The sequence below is a fragment of the Erinaceus europaeus genome, chromosome 18 (assembly GCF_950295315.1).
Source record: "Erinaceus europaeus chromosome 18, mEriEur2.1, whole genome shotgun sequence".
NCBI classification, from domain to species: domain Eukaryota; kingdom Metazoa; phylum Chordata; class Mammalia; order Eulipotyphla; family Erinaceidae; genus Erinaceus; species Erinaceus europaeus.
The window spans coordinates 67,164,331-67,184,523 of record NC_080179.1 but is presented as its reverse complement, the minus strand read 5'-3'; the positions used below and the strand labels follow the sequence as shown (position 1 = coordinate 67,184,523).

At 42.4% G+C, this 20,193-nt stretch overlaps 1 protein-coding gene across 1 annotated transcript in view; it reads right to left on the bottom strand.

Moving 5' to 3' along the window:
- Positions 1–18,026, bottom strand: part of ACVR2A (activin A receptor type 2A) — a 91,743-nt gene extending 73,717 nt beyond the window's left edge. The window contains 1 exon segment of the mRNA XM_060178093.1: positions 17,582–18,026. Within this exon segment, the coding sequence (XP_060034076.1) occupies positions 17,582–17,738 (157 nt within the window). The 5' untranslated portion in view covers positions 17,739–18,026.
- Positions 18,027–20,193: the final 2,167 nt, after the last annotated feature.

The following is a 20,193-nucleotide window of genomic DNA, read 5'->3' as shown; positions in this document are numbered from 1 at the left end:
TCATATACAGTTCTTGTTTTCAGAATGTATTTATACAGTGGGCTAAGGAGAGAACCCAAGTATTACTGTGGCATATGTAATGCTGCAGATTGAACTTTGAACTACATGCTCGAGAGTTTAACACTTTATCCACTGTGCCACCTGCTAGTCCTACTCTAATTCTTAAGCTAATGCCATGTCTCTAAAAGGCTCTGGTGAATTGCCATGAACTGGGAATTGATTTATTTATTTTTATCCTGTGAAATAAAGTAGAAGTTATACATAGCTTCTTACCTTACAGGAAAAACGAGAAGGTAAGATGGGAAGAAGTGTATATTGTAAAATAAACAGCTGTCTGAATCTCAGTTATAAACTTTGTAACTGCACAATCCTGTTTGCACACCTGTTTTCTCACCTTCTGAGGTTGCTGGGCACCAGAAATACACTGCTGACAGCAGTCAAATGTATTTTCACTTGGTCCTCATATTCATAAGGGTGGGAACCCTCAGAATCAGTACCCCCCTCGAACAAAGGCTTTTACATTTTTTTGACAGCACCATATAGTAAGAAATACCTATTTCAAGTTCAGTGAAATAACTCGCTTGTATAGTGCACTGCTGTACCACCTGCACAGCCCAGGTTCAAGGCTGGCCCCCACTGTTACTAAAGGAAGCTTCTTTAGTGCATGGTCTCTTTCACTCTCTTTCTCTGCCTCTGTCTCTCTGCATCTTAAAAATGAATCAAACCAAGAAATATATATATTTTATTGTGACCCAGCAAATACACTGAGTATACATATTCACTGAGTGGTATATATTAACTGAGGGTGCACAAAAACAATAGTACCCCTGCTATATATGCGCCGTCCAAACATTTTGTTTTTCCTTCTCCCCTCCACCTTTCTCTTCCCATGCTCTCCTCCCTAATCACATGCAGGATACTCATTTTGTCGTGCCATCCTACTGGAGTTCCAAGAAACGGAGCACTTCCCAAGAAGCAAAGTCCAACTGGCAAAAAGAAAGCAGCAAAAAAGGAAATTCTGATAGTGATGGGGAAAGTCTTTGTTTCTTCAGGTCCAAGAGGGACTACCAAGGAGGCCTTTTTCCTTTAAAGACAGTACTATTCCTGGTAGTAAAGCATTGCTGGAATGCATAATTCCAGAGAAAAACTAAGATTTCCAGAATGGCCTAGAACAATGATCATGCAAGAGAAGGATACTCAGGTTAAAAATAAAGTTTCTGGAACACAATATACTTCTAAGTTGGGGGAGGGGTGCTATATACAGTAACCTCTGGCAGGAATTTAAAAATTTCCCAGGCAGGTCAAATTTAGCCTGCAACAAGTTTGTTTGTTTGTTTTCTTTTGTTTGTACAACCCCCTGAACAACAACTTCTGATAGTCTTTACAATTTTAAATGTTTGAAAAAAATCAAAATATCTGGTGACAAGTAAAAATACACGAAATTCAAATTCTAGCATAAAGTTTTATTTTAACACATGCTGATATATTTATATATTGTAATTAGCAAAGCTCAATAGTTTTGAAAGAGGCTACCGAAAAACATTTACTATCTGGCCTTTCACAAAAAAAAAAAAAAAAAGAAGAAGAAGAAGTCTGTGGACATCTTGTCCTAAGGACATGAAAGCACCCACAGATATTTGCCAAATACCCATTATATGTCAGATTCTGGGGAGACTACAGTAAAAGTCAGAAGTGTTCTCCATTAAGAGTCTGACAAGTGAGGGAAAAGCTCAGAGGAATAGAAAGTACTTGGTTTGCTGTAAGAATCATCAAAGGAGCAATACAGCACAAGATGAAGTTGGAGACGGATTTATTTTGCTATCAGGTTTACTATTGGGGCTCACGGAAGCCATTTTTCCCCCTTATACAGAACGTGAGAGATATAAATAGTGAGGGAGAGGGAGAGAGGAGGGGGAGAGATAGAGATACCACAGGACCTGGCACCATCCCATTGCCCATGAAGCTTCACTGTTGTAGGCACCCCCATGTGTTGGCCCTGGGCTATGGGTCCTCAAGTGCAGTAGTATGTGCACGATGCCTGAGGAGCCACCTGCCAGCCCCCTGGAGAAGGGACTTACCAAGAAGTGCCTTTAAGGTCAGTGTAAGTAATAAGCATTTCTCTAAAAGCTTTAAATTCCAATGTTTATGAAATTCCTTTATTCACCGACAATTTACAGATAAATGCCTACAGATGACAAACCACAAATTCTAAATTAGAAGTGTTAGTATGGTTCGCCTGAATCCTTCCTATTGCTCTCTATTCCTTAAAAGAAAAACTATTACATCACTTACAATATTTGAGATACCTCAAAGGTAAAATGTTCCATGTATATATTTGTATGTGAGTGTGCTTGTGTTTCTTTGTGTATGTACACTTTCAGTCTCACTGTAATTATGTGAAGTATTATAAACTCCACTTTACATATGAAGAAATGAAGATTGTGAAATTGACCAAAGTCCACAGTGCACCTCACCCTACAGGAGAGAAAGACCCAGCTCTCTCAAGCTTTCTAGCTGCAGAATGTTTGTTCTTTCTTCCACAGCATTCTAAGAATGGTATAATTACTTTTACTAAAGTTGAAATGAAGTTGATATTGCTGTTTTCTTGTTTTTGAAAAAACCATTCTTGCCAACGAATGACTGTATTTGTAGTCTGTACTATATCTGTACAACATTTGCACAAATAAGAATTACATTTATTTCTATTAACTAACCTTTACTGGTGAACTCTTTTCCAGTAGTAGGAAATTCTATTATCTGCATAAACTATACCCATCCACTTTCTCTGGCTTAGGGAGGTGACTTCTTCCCACTATAGAAATGAAACTAATATTATAAAAATACCACTAAATCAGGCTTGCTAAATATGCTTTGCTTGATTAACTGGAAATTACATTTCCTAATGTGGAAAGAGTTATAACCACAGTGACGAAAGGTAAGAGGTGAATAAAAGATTTAATTTTTTTAAAAAACCGTTGATTCAAAAGGGGGAAAAAAAAGGAGTTTAACTTATGCTCTTCTCTAACCTTAATATTTTAAATTACTCCATCTTTCAGAAGTGATTGTCAGCTTGATAACTTCATTCTACATCCTCAGATAGTTACTGCAAAAATAAATAAATTAATAGCACCTGAAAATCTGTTAGGCCCTTCAGCAGGTAAAGTTAATTTAATTGCTTCCATTATTTCTAACCCTAATCTCTATTGATATTTTTAAACAATACAATTAGCAATTAATTTGATTCAACTCTTAAACCACATTTATGTATCTCTAAAGGGGAAAAAAGTAAAAGTAGATTACTTAGTCTGATTTCCTAGATAATATTAACATAATAAAAAGATGGTTAGTGGCTATTCAACCATTTCCTGGCCAAAAGAAAGGTGTTTCATTCTACTTCTAAATGTCTATTATACTCAAACAGTCCTACTACTTAGTACTAAGCCCATCTTATATAAGTTTATATCTTGCAGGGCCAGGTGGTAAGCACATATGTTAAGTGTACATATCACAGTATGTAAGGACCCAGGTTCAAGCCCCGGGTCCCTACCTTCAGGGGGAAAACTTTCTGAGTGGTAAAGCAGTGTTGCAGGTCTATCTCCCTATTGCCACTCTCTTGATTTCTCTCTGTCCTATCCAACAACAACAAAAAAAAAAAAAAAAAAAAACCTTTTTATTTTGCCCCATATCATTCTAAAAATATTTTTATTTATTTTGGCAGAGACAAAGAGAAATCAAGAAGAGGCGATCAGGAGGGAAGGAGGCAGGGAGGGAGATCTGCAGCACTGTTTCACTGCTTGGGACACTCCGTCCTGCAAGTGGAGATGACCTGCACCTAGGTCTTTGCACACTGAGTGTGTGCGCTCAATAGGTGCCCACCTCCCAGCCCCCTCTCCAAACCACTTTAAAGAGTACTTACTATGCGAGTAATTTCAAGTCTGAGGTTAAATAAAAATAACTAGGAGATGCCATGCAGTGATCCTACAGTATGAAACTATACCACTAGGTAATGCAAAGCCTAGCAATCAGTTCTTTTACTAAAACTACTTTAAGATAACAACAAACAGGTGAAAATACTTAGAGGGTAAGGGGCTGGACTGTAGCGCACCAGGCTAAGCGCACATAGAGTGAAGCGCAAAGACCGGCCTAAGGATCCCGGTTCTAGCCCCCAGCTCACCACCTGCAGAGGGGTCGCTTCACAAGGGGTGAAGCAGGTCTGCAGGTGTCAATCTTTTTCTCCCCTTCTCTGTCTTCCCCTCTTCTCTAGATTTCTCTGTTCTATCCAACAATGACAGCAATAACAATAATCACAACAACAATGATAAACAACAAGGGCAACAAAAGGGGAAAAAATGGCCTACAGGAGCAGTGGATTCTATTGCAGGCACCAAGCCCCAGCAATAACCCTGGAGGCAAAAAGGAAGGAAGGAAGGAAGGAAGGAAGGAAGGAAGGAAGGAAGGAAGGAAGGAAGGAAGGAAGGGAGGGAGGGAAGACAGAAAGAAAGAAAGAAAGAAAGACAGAGAGAGGGAGGGAGGGAGGGAGGGAGGAAGGAAGAAAGGACGGAAGGAAGGAAGGAAGGAAGGAAGGGAGGGAGGGAAGACAGAAAGAAAGAAAGAAAGAAAGAAAGAAAGAAAGAGAGAGAGAGAGAGAGAGAGAGAGAGGGAGGGAGGGAGGGAGGGAGGGAGGGAGGGAGGGAGGGAGGGAGGGAGGAAGGAAGGAAGGAAGGAAGGAAGGAAGGAAGGAAGGAAGGAAGGAAGGAAGGACCTAGCTGGTGAAATCAAACTGCTTTATAGGCTAGGTGGTGACTTAGCAAAGATTGACATTTCACTTTACCTGCCTCCAGAAATCAAAAGAAAGACACAGCCAACATTGTGTTTTTAAATTCAGTAAAGTTTAACATCCCTTCTGGCTTTATCTCTGTAATAATGCAGTTTTTCCTAATCAAAGATGCTGCTCTTGAACTTCTGCCAGTAGAGAGTTGATTTCCCTGTGCCAAGTACTCTCCCCACCCCCAACAGTAGAGGCTTGAAATCTTTCACAGATAAAAATATTCAAACTGACTACTTAAGAGGCCCCAGCCTGGAATAAAAATTACAGCCCATGGTATTAACTATTTATCCTTTCAGCCTTTATTGTAAGACATTGATTAACCTGTAAAGATATCAAATTTCTAAAAATTAAGAAACTATATATGAGTTTCTGTTTCTGAACCTTCAGCTATACCAACAGTACAGTATATTACATGTTTAAAACAAAGTGATTTTGTGAAGAATAAGCATTTAAAAAGGACAAAGTCGGTTTCAGAGAAAAATAGGGATGCTTAGTAAGAATATAAATTTCTAGATGCACATAATCTAAAGAAGATAATTAGCTGTAAAATTTCAGTATTATCTAAGTTTTTGTTTTTGAGACAGTGTGTTCAAAGTTGCCACATGTACTGTAAGCCTATCCATTTTTTAAATGAATAACAAGTATGGTTGAGGGTAGATATAGATATAGATATCTATATATAGATAGATAGGTAGATAGATAGATAGATAGATAGATAGATAGATAGATAGATAGATAGATAGATAGATATATGAGAGGAAGCCTGGTAAACGCAGGTAAGCTTTAGAACGCACTCAGGAAATATTCAAAGTTACAAGGGATCCTGGAGCCTCTCTAGCTAAAGCTGATGTAATAGCCTCCTAACTGGTCTCACTTCTTTACTCCTACACACCTCCCATATATTTCCCAAATAGCTGCCAAAGTGATCTTAGCGTAACCCAGATCTAGTTCCTCCTTAATACATTTGCTTCCCACTGCCTTCTGGATTCTATTACAACTCCTTCCCATGTTAGATTAAAAACCTTGCATGGTTTTGTTCCTGCTGATCTCTTCATTACCACCCCTGCCTTCATTTTTTCAGGCACTCAGTCAAATATTTACTGAGCTTCTATTCTATATCAGAAGCTGTGTGCTGCTTGGGGGTATTGTAAACAAGTAAACTGCTCTCATATACTCTAACAGAGGGAAGACAGACAAACAGGTAGGTAAATCAACTAAGTAGCGAGGGATTAACTTATGTGAAGCAAATGAAGTTTCACCCTTTTCAGAACTCTGTTTTTTCTACCACAGCACATAAGACAAATGTGGAATTAGTTTATTCATTTGGCTACTTTACGACTATAAGTTCCAAAAGGGCAAAATCATGTGTCGAAACACGGTGCCTGGCATGTAGCTCATTATTTGCTAAATGAAGGCCTATCTCATCCTCCTTAATTTCAAGACAAGTAAAATGAAGTATCAGTGGTTGCCAAAGGCCAAAGAAGAGTGAGTAGGATAGCCGAAATTTTATTTAGGTTAAGTTTCAGGCAAAAAATATATTGCATTCAAATACTAACTTCAGGAGGGTAGGCAGTAACAGCGGGTTAAGCACACATGAAGCTCAAGAACCAGCTCAAGGATCCCAGTTCCAGCCCCCGGCTCGCACCTGCAGGAGGGTAGCTTCAAAAGCAGTGAAGCAAGTTGACAGGTGTCTTTCCTCTTCCCTGTCTTCTCCTCTCTCAATTTCTCTCTGTCCTATCCAACAACAACAGCAATGATAATAACAATAACAAGGGCAAGAAAATGGGGGGAAAAATGGCCTCCAGGAGTAGTGGATTGGTAGTGCAGGCACTGAGCCCCAGCCATAACCCTAGAGGTTAAGAAAAATAAAAAATAATAACCTCAAAGCTAGAGTCATCATGTTTGCAAAGCTTGTAGCTGGTACCTAAACAGATGACATTCTTTCAAGACTTTGCTTTTACATGTAAAGCTTTAAAACACTGATGGTTAAGTAATAAAAACAGAGAATATTTACACCACTGTTTCCTTTTAAAGCATGCTAGAACAAGGTCTTAAAGAACTCTGTAACAGAAACATATCATCTGAACGTCCTAGGTATTTCCTGATATTTAGTTGGCACTCTACTGTGGTTTTTCTCTGGCTGAATCATTTAGTCGGAATATTATTACATATTTTATATCTCATACATGTAATAGATTGAATAGTTACCAGCAAATTAAAATACATCCTCCCAAGAGTTGAATCTAAGAGTTTCAATGTTTTATACATGAAAATTTTAAAAATAAGACCTAAAGGTACATAAAAAGCAATAAATAAATGTGTATCTACCATGTCATGTGGCACACTTTTCCATCTAATACAAATTGGTTTACAAATTTTAAAAACTAATCTCATAGTTCCAGAAACGCCAAGATCTTAAGACTTGTCCATATCCCCTCTTCCTGAAACAATACCCCAGAAAATATCTGATTTATTATGTGCAATAAAGATGTGAAGACCAGGGACTCGTTCCTGATAAAGATCTCAAGGGGAGTACTTCACAGGCAGTGAAGCAGGTTTGCGAGTGTCTATCTTTCTCTCCTCCTTTCTGCATTTCTCTCTGTCCTACCCAACAATAACGACATTAATAACAATAATAATAACTACAACAATAAATATATATATAGTAAAATGAGTAGTTCTAAAGTCCCAAGGGAAAAAATCCCACTCGAAGCTTTATATAGAGGCAGACTTACTCTTTTTACACTATACAGACAAATCATTATAAAAAATCTTTTGAAAGGCAATACTTCCCTACCTGTGTCCATCTAATACTTATTGCTTTACTTTTTTATATATATTTATTTTCCCTTTTGTTGCCCTTGTTGGTTTTTTTATTGTTGTTGTAGTTATTATTATTGATGTTATCATTGTTAGATAGGACAGAGAGAAATAGAGGGGAAGACAGAGAGGGGGAGAGAAAGAGAGACACCTGCAGACCTGCTTCACCGCCTGTGGAGTGACTCCCCTGCAGGTGGGGAGCCAGGGCTCAAACCGGGATCTTTCCTACTGTCCCAGCGCTTAGAGGCACATGCACTTACTTAAGCTACCTCACGCCTCCCCCCCCCCTTTTGTTTTAAGGAATACCATAGAGCAAAGTGATTCCTATTGTGACTATAGCTACTAGAAAAACAATCAGCCAAGGGGAAAAAGTGGTTTTAACTAATCAAGAAGAATGGAATTGAAAAGGTCTAGATTTAGCCATGAAGGGCATATAAGTTCAGAAAATTTTCTAAAACTACTTCTATAGAAAAGCAGAAATTACTGTGAGGAAAATGCCTCACACAGATTCAAAATACATAATCTAGATGACCAGTATAAACAATTACTTAAACTTGAAGTTTATTTGCAGAGCCAAGTGCCATGTGCCATTTCACCACTCTTGCGTCAACTTTTTCAGTCAGATACAGAGACACAGAGAAAGAGACATCACAACGCCGAAACTTCCCCTAGCTTTATGACACTTCCACCTGGTGTCAGGGTTCAAACCTGCATCATTCGACTTACCAGGTAAGCTCACTTGTCTTCTCTCTCTCCCTCTCCCTCCCACCCTCCCTCACTCCCTCCCCCCTGATAAGTATTTAAACATGCATATTGAACAACTACTACTTAGAATTTTTTCATTCAGCATCACATAGTGTTTGTCACCATAAGAGAATATTAAAGTTTTCATGTCCTTTGTATTCTCTTTTAATTTCCCAAGTCACTGTACTTTCATCCATGTATGTCAACTAACTGCATGTCTGTCTATAGAATTTTTAGTTATGAAAGTGCTGCCTAATTTCTTTACACATTTAGTGGTGCTACTGCCTCATCTCTATTTCCGAGCTGCTGCTCTGTCTTATATTCCAGACATACGGCTCTGGAGCATATAAATAGGGACGAGCCCATTAGGATCTACATCATTACTCCTATCTCCTCTTGGTCTTAATTACTTTTCATTGGGTTTTAATCTCTTCAAGTAAAATTGTTCTTCAGGAATTTACAAACATCTTTTCATCAGATAAGTCTTCCACAGATTTAGTCAAAACTCCTCCACCTTTCAACTAGCTTCCATCCACAGGAACATTTAACTTTCTAGGACTGGCATTATCTACAGTAAGAATCTGCTAAAAGAAAAATATGAGCTCTACAAAATTACAATCTGATTTTTTTTAAGCACATTATGTTTGCTTAATTCATTCAGTGGAGCACCAACTGTGTACACACTGACTTAGGAGCTCAGCTAGTGCAAACCTATGCTGTCTCATGGGATCACAATTTTTCCTATATTCTGCACCGAGGCACACATTCTCTCTTCTAAATTAAACAAAAGCATATTTTTCAGTGCACATATTTTTCTTTTTTTCACTTGACTGGTGATCAATAGTTTATAGTAGTTGACACAAACATTTTTCCTTACACATATTCACTTAAAAGCTTTTTTCTCTAAGAACATCTGTATGGAGAACAGAGGATTGCTAAACTAAGTTGTTTTTTTTTTTTCTTTCTTTCTCTTTTCTTTTTTGTTTTGTTTTTTTTTTACCAAGGCACTGCTCAGCTCTGGTTTATGGTGGTGCAAGACATTGAACCTATGACTTTTTGCTTCAGGCACGCAAACACACACACACACACACACACACACACACATATATGTTTTAATTATTTTAGATAGACAGAATTAATTATTTTGGATACACAGAAAGAAATAGAAAGGGAGTGACAGAAAGACACCTACAGCACTGCTTTATCACTCGTGAAGCTTTCTCCCTGCAGGTGGGGACCGGGGGCTTGAACCTGGGTCCTTGAGCTCTGTAATGTATGCATTCAACCAGGTATGCCGCTGCCTGGCCACACATGCAAAATTTTTGCATTGTCATTATGCTGTTTCTCCCAACCTACAGTTCACTAGCTGGCCACCAATTCATGGACAATTATCAGCACTTTAATAAAATATAAAACTAAAAGTGTCCTACACAATGCTAGTTCACAAAACTACTATTTCTGATACAGAAATTTATGTATATGGAAACTATGTCATGACATAATCTTTTTTTCATTTTATTGTGTGTTACTGTCCAAAATGTCAAATATCAGAATTCTGAAGGTCTTTAAGATGCCTTGTAACTTATGTTACTGCAATTAAAAGATTGTCTAAAGAACAGAGTCACAACATTTTTAAATAAATAAAAGAATAAAAAAAAAACCTGCAAAATCATTTTCTTCAGAACTTTAAAATTAGAGTCAAAACTATTTTTATTTTTTTTAATTATCTTATTATCTTTATTTATAGTTCGGATAGACAGCCAGAAATCAAGAAGGAAGGGGGAAGATAGGGATAGAGACTAAGACACCTGCAGCACTGCTTCACCACTTGCAAAGCTTTCCCCCTGCAGGTGGGGATGGGGAGCTTGAACCTGGGCCCTTGCGCATTGTAACATGTGCTCCTAACCAAGTGCACCATCACCCTGCCTGAGTCAAAACTTTTCAGAGAAAGAAAAATATTCAGAGATCAACTAAGTTTATCACTTTTATACATAAAAGAAAAACTCAGAAAGAGATATTAAAAAAAAAAAAACATTCCATTCATTCAATGGCTCTGTGGCTAAAGAGAAGTCATTTTGAAAGACCTCTGGTTATAATGTAAACAAGTTAAGTCAACTTTGCAATAATGACTGAAATCTGGGTCATTTACAAGGTGTCATAAGAACAAAAAAAGCAATCTGTGCGAATGGTAAGAGACAACATTTCTAAACAGTTGATATTTCTCAGTCTTAAAAGCAACGAGTCAGGAAAAACAAAAGTGCTAAGGCACCACATTGATATACAATAAAGGATGATACATTTCAGGCAACCACAAGCTGAAGCTGCGAGGCTGATACACGACTTGAAGCAGCCACAGCAGAATATCTAGCAGTTGAGTGACACTTAATTTTCACACCTCTCTCTGAGGTAGGCATTACTAGTATCCCCATTTTGTAGAGCACACTGGAGCACATAAAATGAAATGATTTCTTGAAGGTGAAGTTAAGATATAAGCTGAGAAAGAGTCTAAACTTGTAGCCGCTATGCTATGCCAAGAGGTCAGAGAAAATAGGCAGGAACCAAGCAATATACAGATTAATAGTTGTTAATATTTATTTATTTACTTGATAGAAACTGAGAGGGAAGAGAGGGAGGGAGGGAGACAGACACCTGCAGCCCTGCTTCACTGCTCATGAAGCTTTTCCCTACAGGTGGGGGCTATGGGCATGAACCTGGGTCCTTGTGCAATGTAATGGCACTCTTACCAGGTGCACCACCACCCACCCCTAGTGTGATGGTTATACAAAGAGACTTTCATGCCTAAGGTTCTAATGTCCTTGGTTCAATCCCCAGAACCACCATAGTAAGCCAGAACTAAGCAACACTCCAGTAAAAAGAAAAAAATAAAATAAAATAAGATAAAAAGAAGAAGGGAAGGGAAGGGAAGGGAAGGGAAGGGAAGGGAAGGGAAGGGAAGGGAAGGGAAGGGAAGGGAAGGGAAGGGAAGGGAAGGGAAGGGAAGGGAAGGGAAGGGAAGGGAAGGGAAGAGAAAAGAAATCCAACCTCAGAGACAACACATTCCCTTCCGGCCCCTTTATGAAACAAAACCTGAACAGCAAACGCACTGGGTATAGGAAAGTGAGTAACAAACCTAGCTGGAGAAAGGACAGAAAGTCAATTACTATCTAGTAGCTTCCTTACCTTCCTGACTTCTCCTTTTCCTTCCTCTATATACTATTCCTGGAACTTTCATGTTCAATAGTCAATTTGAAATCAATGTTCTGTCTAGACGTGATTATTATAACCTAACAGAATTAAATCTACCACAGAATAAGTCTAATATGGTCCCAGTGGTGGCAATAAATATACTCTAGTCTAGTCAAATTTTGGCTTAAACAGAAATAATGAATAATATCAAGAGATAAACATTTTGAAAGCAGCAAAGAGTCAAAACAAATCAAAACTACTAAAAAGGGAGTAAGAGCAATCTAAAGTTCATGTCACTTGAGTTCAAGAAGGCAAGCTCACTTTAAGTATGTGTGTGGTATTCCGGAAGTCAATACAGGAAAAAACAGTAGGAAGAGGTCAGTTCTCAAACATTCTAAATTTAATCCATGTCACTGATATCAGGGGTGGGGAACTTTTTTTCCTAACAGAGGCTATTTGAATATTTATAACACCATTCACAAGTCATACTAAGTTATCAACTTAAGAATTAGCACTTAGGAGCCAGGCAGTGGCACACCTGATTAAGCACATACACTGCAGTGCACAAGGATCCAGGTTCAAGCCCCTGGTCCCCATCTGCAGGGGGAAAGCTTCATGAGTGCAGATGTTTCTCTGTCTCTCTCCCTGTCTCCCTCTTCTCTCTCAATTTCTGTCTGTCTCTATCCAATAATAAATTTATAAAAATAATTTTAAAAAAAGAATTAGCACTTAATGCTGTAATGAAAAAAAGCTTTCACTGTCTTTACCAGGCAGGACCAGATGGAATGATTTTGTGGGCCTAATATGGCCCAAGGGCCAGACCCAGCATTTTGCTAAGCAACAGGTGGGCCCCACCTAGAAGCAGTACAGGGAAAGAAAGAAGGGACAGTGGGGAACCACAGTAGGCAAAGGAGGAGGAAAAGAAACTGTCAAAACAATGAAAAGGTATGGAAGAAATGACAAGCAACGAAACAGATTTAAAAGTGATGGCGTCTTAGTGACCTCAATATCACATGATGCCATCTTCACCTAACTACTGAAGGGCACAGTGACAAGCAGCAACTCCAAAGACCACGGGAAGACCAACTAAAGGGCCAGGGAAAAGAAGACAGTGACTTACACAACAAATTTTCACGACTGAGGCATTAGAGGTCCCAAGTTCAGTTTCCCATACCACCGCACAAGCCAGAGCTGAGTAGTGCTTGGGTAAAATTTAAAAAGAGAGAGACAAATTAAAGTCAAAGATGTACGAGACACCAAAGATAGGAAATCAAGAGTACCTGTAAAAATATATGAAAATAGTTTCATAATCTAAAAGGATCATTTAGATTACTGTTAAATTTTCATTTGGTTTAAATGTTTTTCCTTATCATGGATCAGTGAATTTGGTGGACCCAAAAGGGGAAAATGTCACAGTATCACATATATGTACCGGGAGGTGAATTACAGACACAGTAGGAGGCTAATCTGCATACTTTTTGTGGGAGTGACTTCAGAATTTTTCCTCTCAGTGGTGTAATAAGATTTACTTTAAGTATTTCACTACAGTTCTTATCCTGCCAGGCTAGGTTAACTTCCTTAAAACTAGAGTTCAAAACAAGGTAAGCACTTATTACAGTCCAATTTTAACCTCAAAAGGGGCAAGGGTCTGCGACTGTCATTAAGTAGTATAGCCTAAATGACTGTCATGGTAACCAAATTCAGCTAAGGATTCTCAAGAAAATTATATAATTAAGAAATCACACTAAAAGTTTCTTGAAATTGAAGTTAGCTAGTTAAAACATCCCCCCCCCCAAAAAAAAAAACACACACACAACTGAATTTGCACCTTGAATCCATTCAGATATATATAATAATGAACATATTTCTTCAACATGAAATATACAGAAGTTTCAAAGCACCATGTTGCACACACCCCACTGCCACATCACCCAGTGAGTTCAATACCGATACATGGAAATACCCTTAAAGATGATTGTTACCGCAAAGAAATTACTGTCATAAACAAATATAATTCAGATCAGTGTCGGCAGTCTTCCTAAGCACATCACCATAACAAGTAACTGAACAGAATTTACTCTTAACAGCAAAATATATTTACCGATGTACAGCAGGGAAAAATAATACATGTATCTTTTAACTTTTTCTCTAACTTTATCATCCTAGTTTCAAAAGATAATGAAAACTCTCAATGCAAGCCCATCTGCAGATCATCAATACCACGCATTAGTAAGGTCGAAATAACTGATGGGGAAGAGGCGCTGAGTTCTTCTGCTAGTGTATACACCTATGCTTTGAAAAAGTAAATGAGTTTAGTGGCCCTCTAGCTGCAGCAGGCAGACATTAGCCTCATTAAGTTAAAGGTACTAAAAATTCAGAGTTTAGAAGAGAGCTTCTCAGCCCACCACTACCATACTTCATACTAGCAGAAGGCTGCCCTGTGAATTATAGAATGACTAGCAACATTCCTGTCCTCTACCCACTAGATGCCAGTAGCACATCCTTCCTCAAAGTTGTCACAACCCAAAATGTCTCTAAATGTGGGGGGAGGGGAAGTAAGAGGAGACAGGGAGCAAAACCTGAAACCTACTGGCTTATTTATTATACACAGGAAAAAACAATAGTATTAGGGGAGATCATTTGTTTTTATGCTTGTCTTAATTTTTCAACTTATCTGTCTGATCACATTTAAGGCTACATTTAAGACATTTTGAGCCATAGAGTAGCTTAGTGGTAGAATTCAAGTATATGTCTTTCATGAATGAGGCCCTGGGTTTGATCCCCACAACACAGAAGACAGTGCGAAGAAAAGGAAGATCCATGGATAATGTAGGGGTGCTTTGGTGTCTCTCATTCAAAAAAGAAAATCTTCCTTTTAGAAAACAAAGCATTTAGGATCATTCCTTAGCCAAGGTTCAGAAGAGTCCCAGAAGATTCACTGTTCTGCCAGTTGCCCGTCCAATCACACACATAACCTCACAGGAATATGCAGGCATGTACACAGCATTAACTAGCTGGACTACAGAAAATGCACATAATCACTTTACATCCATTTCACGTACCATAGACTATATGAACTAGACTGCTCCAGCTCCAAAGGAACAGTCAGAATCCAAAGGAATTCTCAGTGCAACTCAAACACCACGAAAGGGTAGAATAAACCTAAGCACTAAAACAAATAACTCGCCCTCATAATTTAAGCAATTTTAGAGAAAGATGTCAATGAGCTGTGATGCATGAAGCAAACAAAAATAAAATCAGAAGCAGATTTAGGTTTTGAAAGAGAACCTGAGGATGAGGGAAATGAAAAATAAAAAATAAAAAAAAACAAAGAGGATCTGAAGGTATTTCAATATGAAGGTAAAACTCAAATGTTTCCCCTGGAAAAAGATGTTATACACTTAGCATTATCCTACAGGAGTGGTCTCCATCATCAGTCCTCAGAATCTGAAAGTGGAAATCAAAGTCTACAAAACACTAGGGAAAATGGTAAACACATTCATCCTGAACCAAATAAAACTGTTTTGTTTTTTTTTACTATTCTTCATTCGATTAAAAAAAAAATCAAATATCCAGGAAGAAAATATTGTCTTAAGAGATTTTTCAATCCTCATAAAAATAGCCATCCCCATGTTTTCACATGCCTGATTACATATTACATAGAAAAATGAGACACAATGATCCTGTAAGAATCTGTCTGATTAATAACAGAAGCCCTTATAAAAAACAGGAAAATCTGAAGTCCTAAAAAACCACTGTACATAATAAATATGCATTAAAGTCCTAGAGATTATTTTAATTATCTTCGGTAGGTTTATAGTGTAGCCTAACTAGGGATGTTTATTTTTTTAAAAAAACAACGCAGCTGTTTGATTATCAGTTTACTGTAAGGGGAATATCTACATAATCTATAGTTAACAAAATAACTTTTGTTGCAATATCTTAGCTGTGAACCTCCTGGCCCAGTGAAAATAACCCTACGAGAAACTAATGTTCAACGCTTTTTTATTTCCAAGCCAAGCAGAAAGAACTGCAAGATCTGTAGCAACAGCCTGCTTTTCCAGAATTAATACCTTGAGACTGCTCGGGAATAGCCTACTTCACCAATTAAAGTGACCCCAGTGGGTTTGGGAGGGAATAATGTCCACAATTCCTTGGTCAGTGGCCATGATGCCCCTCCTCCTTAAGGACGGGATGAGAAGAGGGGATCTGAGCAAGCAGAGTTCACCACCAGAGCATGCAGGGGGCACATGAGAAAGAGTACTAGCGGAAAATAAAAACTACACGGCTAAGTCATGACACAAACACGAGAGCGGTTTCATGTTATCAAGCTCTTCATTCATTTCAGAGACACACCATTGTTTATCTGCCTCCTCAAACGGTGCATAGAAAGAACTGTCAGCCTGCCTTAAGCATGTTCCTCCTTCCATTTAAACAGACATGATTCTTTCGGTTAATCTCTGGCAATGATCGCCATTTCACAACACATTCAGCCCACCCGGAACTGATCAATACCACTACAGACATAAGACTAGACTTTATCCATTTATTAACCACAAGGAAATGTACCATTCAGCAAAATTCTATACATTACAAAGGATTCTATTAGAAGGGGGGGTAGGGAGGACACCCGCACACACAGGTATACAAAGGAAAGACTACCACCCTCCACTACCCCTGTGCTGTGGTAAATGAGATAAAGACATGGCCGTGAAACCTGTCAATTCACGTCCCCCACCTATAACTCTATCTGGTCGACAGATTCACTGTGACTTTCAAAGGAACTGCTTCGTCTATTTAACTTAACTCTTGATTCTGTGTGTCTGCCTACCTCCGAGCTGGATGCTGCATTCATCTCTAGACCCCTCGAATACAAAAGAACAGATAGTTTTTCCAACCACTGGTTGCAACCACAGAGCATTCCCACCAAATCCCATTACCAAGCGTACAAGGGCCGCCGAGATGATTATTCCTCCAACCCTGGGCCACAACCTGATTTTCACGACGCCAGGGTGCTGGACAGCACGGACAATATTAACACGAGCAGTCATTTCCGAGCAAAGAAGGGGAAAAAAAAAAAATAAAAAATAAAAAAAACAGTGCTTCGAGACCAGGCGTGCAAATTACGTTATCCTAGAGGTAAACAGAAATGTACACGGGGGGGGAAGAGGGGAAAAAGAAAAAAAAAGAAAAGAAAAAAAAACACATCTAAATGGTGGTGGGGAAGCCAGCGCATTCACCCCACACTCGGCGGCATACCTCTCCTGCACCGGGTGATAGTTAATACTCCCATCAACAACAACAACAACTACAACAACTATTTTTAACACGGCTGGACACTGAAGTTGGAGGGATCCGATGAAACCGGCCGCTGGGATGTGTGCATTGTTTCTCCATCCAGAACTGGGGGGGGGGGGTAGAATGACTGGAGAGAGAGCGAGAGAGAGAGAGCGAGAGCGAGAGAGCGAGAGAGCGAGAGAGCGAGTGAGCGAGCGAGAGAGAGAGCGAGAGAGATCTGCTTGGTAGTGCTGGCCACGAGCGAAGCGCTCATTAACACACACACACACACACACACACAATCAGAGAATAAACCAATGCGAGCACACACATACAATCAATCAATCAATCAATCAATCAATCAATTATAAGATAAATCCGTGATCTCTGGGAATGCACCGTTTTGCGGGTGGCAACCCTGGCAGGTCCCTTGTGGTCCCTGCGGCTCGGTCGCCACCCAAGCGGGACTGTCACCCATCTCCGGCGCTGGCCACAGACCGTGACTTTCTCCCTCTGGCACCAGGGGAAGCCAATCCAAACCCCAACAAACAAATGCACCTTGAAAAGGCCAAAAAAAAAAAACGGAAAAAAAAAAAGAATGCACCGAGGCCCCCGGCTCGCGGCGCGACCTGGGGGAGGTGGAGACCGACGCCCCCGCCCCGTCCCCGCGGATCTGGGTGGGGGGAGAGGCGCCCCGCAGGCTGCCCGCAGGCTGCCCGCACCTACCTGACGAGCAGGAGAAGAGAAAGACGGCGAACGACAACTTTGCAGCAGCTCCCATGTTGCCGAGGCGCCGGGGGCTCCGCGGCCAAGTTCTCGCCAGAGATCCAGCTCCCGGGCTCTTCCTCGGAGACAGACCTCCTGGTGTAAAATCAACCGTCATAAAACATATCGGGGGCCCCGAGCAATGGGGGACGGAAAAAAAAAAAAAAAAAAACAGAGAGAGAGAGAGAGAGAGGGCAAAAAAATCAAAAATAAAAAGGTTCACGGAGGGAGGGAGATTAAAAAAAAAAAAAAAAGGCACAACGATTTCAAAAAAAAAAAATTGCACCACGGAGGGGGGGGAGGAGAGAAGAAGAAAATAATAATAATAATGAGAATAAGAATGATCATAAAAACCGCCACGCACACGTACGACAGCACAAAACCGAACAACGAAAAGCCAACGACAACAAAAGCGGGTTTAAATCACTGTCAAAATCACTGTCAGCTCCGCTCGCCGCTCGGAACAACACGCCAGGCTGAGGCGACTAGGAGGCGGCGACCGCGGCGGGCGGACAGTCCGGGAACCGAGCTGGGTCCGACGTCCGGACCGACCTTCAACCCGGACACCCAAAGTCCGCGGACCACTGGCGACCGAGCTCGCGGCGGTCGGTGGCGGCCGAGGTGACGGCGGCGCGGGCGCGGGCGCGGGCGCGGGCGAGGAGCTGCGGGCGGTGGCGGCGGTGGCGGCCGTGCAGGCGGCGGCCAAGTTCTGGTCCGGCTCCGGCTCTGGCTCTGGCTCCCGCTCCGACTCCGGGATCCCGGCTCGGCCGCGTTTTCGGTGCCCTGGTCCCGGCCGGCCCCGCCCCCCGAACTTCCGGTTCCGGCCCGAAGCTGGAAGCCAGGCGCCGGGGAGGAAAGCTCCGCCGCCGCGGCGGCGGCGGCGGTGGCGGTGGCGGTGGCGGTGGCGGTGGGAGCGGCGGCCGGGCGCAGCGCGCGTGCCGAGCCGGGAGCGCGAGGAGATGGTCGGAGGGACGAGGCGGGAGCGGGGGCGGGGAGATGGGAGTGGAGGCGGGGCTGGCGGGAGGCGGGGCGGGCCGGGTACCGCGAGGCCTCGGCGTCCGGCCGGCTGGGCCTGCTGGGCTGCGGCGATCCGGCGGGTGCGAGCGGCGGGGCGGAGCGGGGGACCCCGGCCGCCACTCGCGCGCCCCCGCCGGCGCGTCCCGAGCGCTCGATCGCGGGGGCGGGGAGGAGCCGAGGGGTCCCGGGAGGAGTCGCCCCGCCGGGCGGGCCGGGCGGCCGGGGGCTCCGGCGAGGGGCGTCTGCGGCGCCCCGTCTCTCCTCTGGGGGGACGCCTCGTCCGCGCCGTGACTCCGGGCGCCGGAAGGGGGTGGCCGCGGGCGGGAGCGAGCTGGGCGCGCCCGGGCCGCCTTCTGCGCCTCCGCCTCCGCCTCCACCTTTATGGCTGCTGTGAAGCCCGTCGTCTTTGAGCTGCCTTGGGAAGAGAAGGAGAAAAGGAACGGGAAAAAAAAAAGAAAAAGAAAAAGAAAAAAAAAGACGCGGGTTCGGGCGGCGAACACGCCGCGCAGAGTGAATCCTTTTGCCGCCGACACAAAGCGCTGAGCGCTGTCCTGCGAGCACTCGGTGGGAAAACGAGAGAGAGCAAGAGAACGAGAACGGGGCCGGGGCCGGGGGCGGGGGACCTGCTGGTGTCCATCCCCAGAGCTGCTGGGCAGCTTTCCGATGACAGTTCTCGCAGGGCCTGTTTCTCAGCCCTGGAATGCCAGCGCCTTGCTTTGCCGAGCGCGGCGCGGGGAAGAGACCCGAACCTGCGGCCCCCGGGCACCCGGCCGCCCGCGGGGAGCGCACACTCGGCACCCCCGTCACGCTCCGAGTGGACGGCAGAATTCAAACCAAAGGCCGGCTTTGTCACCGGCCACACCTTCCTTAGCGAGCTCCTTCCCAGCAGGAATCTCAGCGAACTTAAACACCCCGTTTTTATCCACCACCCCCCCCTGCCATGTTAAGCCCCGAAACCACTTGTAGAAATAACTAGGGTGGATACCTGCCTTTTTTATTTTTATTATTATTATTATTATTTAAGATGATGCTTTCACCTGCTCGCTCTACAAAAGCTTGGATTTTGCTAATGAATAATAAAGCCTCTGTCTGATAGGGTCGTTCATATTTCCTTGTGGTTTACTGACCCCCGCATGTCACACACAACCCCAACACACACAAAATGTCACACTTCGGGAGTCCGGCGGAAGCGCAGGTGGCTCAAAGCGCAAGCACCAGCGTGAGGATCCGGGTTCGAGTCCCGGCTCCCCACCTGCAGAGGAGTCGCTTCACAAGCTGTGAAGCAGGTCTGCAGGTGTCTTTCCCCCCCTCTCTGTCCTCTCTGTCTTCCCCTCCTCTCTCCATTTCTCTCTGTCCTATCCAATAACGATGACAATAAGAATAACTACAACAGGGAGCCGGGCGGTAGCACAGCAGGTTAAGCGCAGGTGGCTCAAAGCGCAAGGACCGGCGTAAGGATCCCGGTTCCAGCCCCCAGCTCCCCACCTGCAGGGGAGTCGCTTCAAAAGCGGTGAAGCAGGGCTGCAGGTGTCTATTTCTCCCTCTATTTCCCTTCC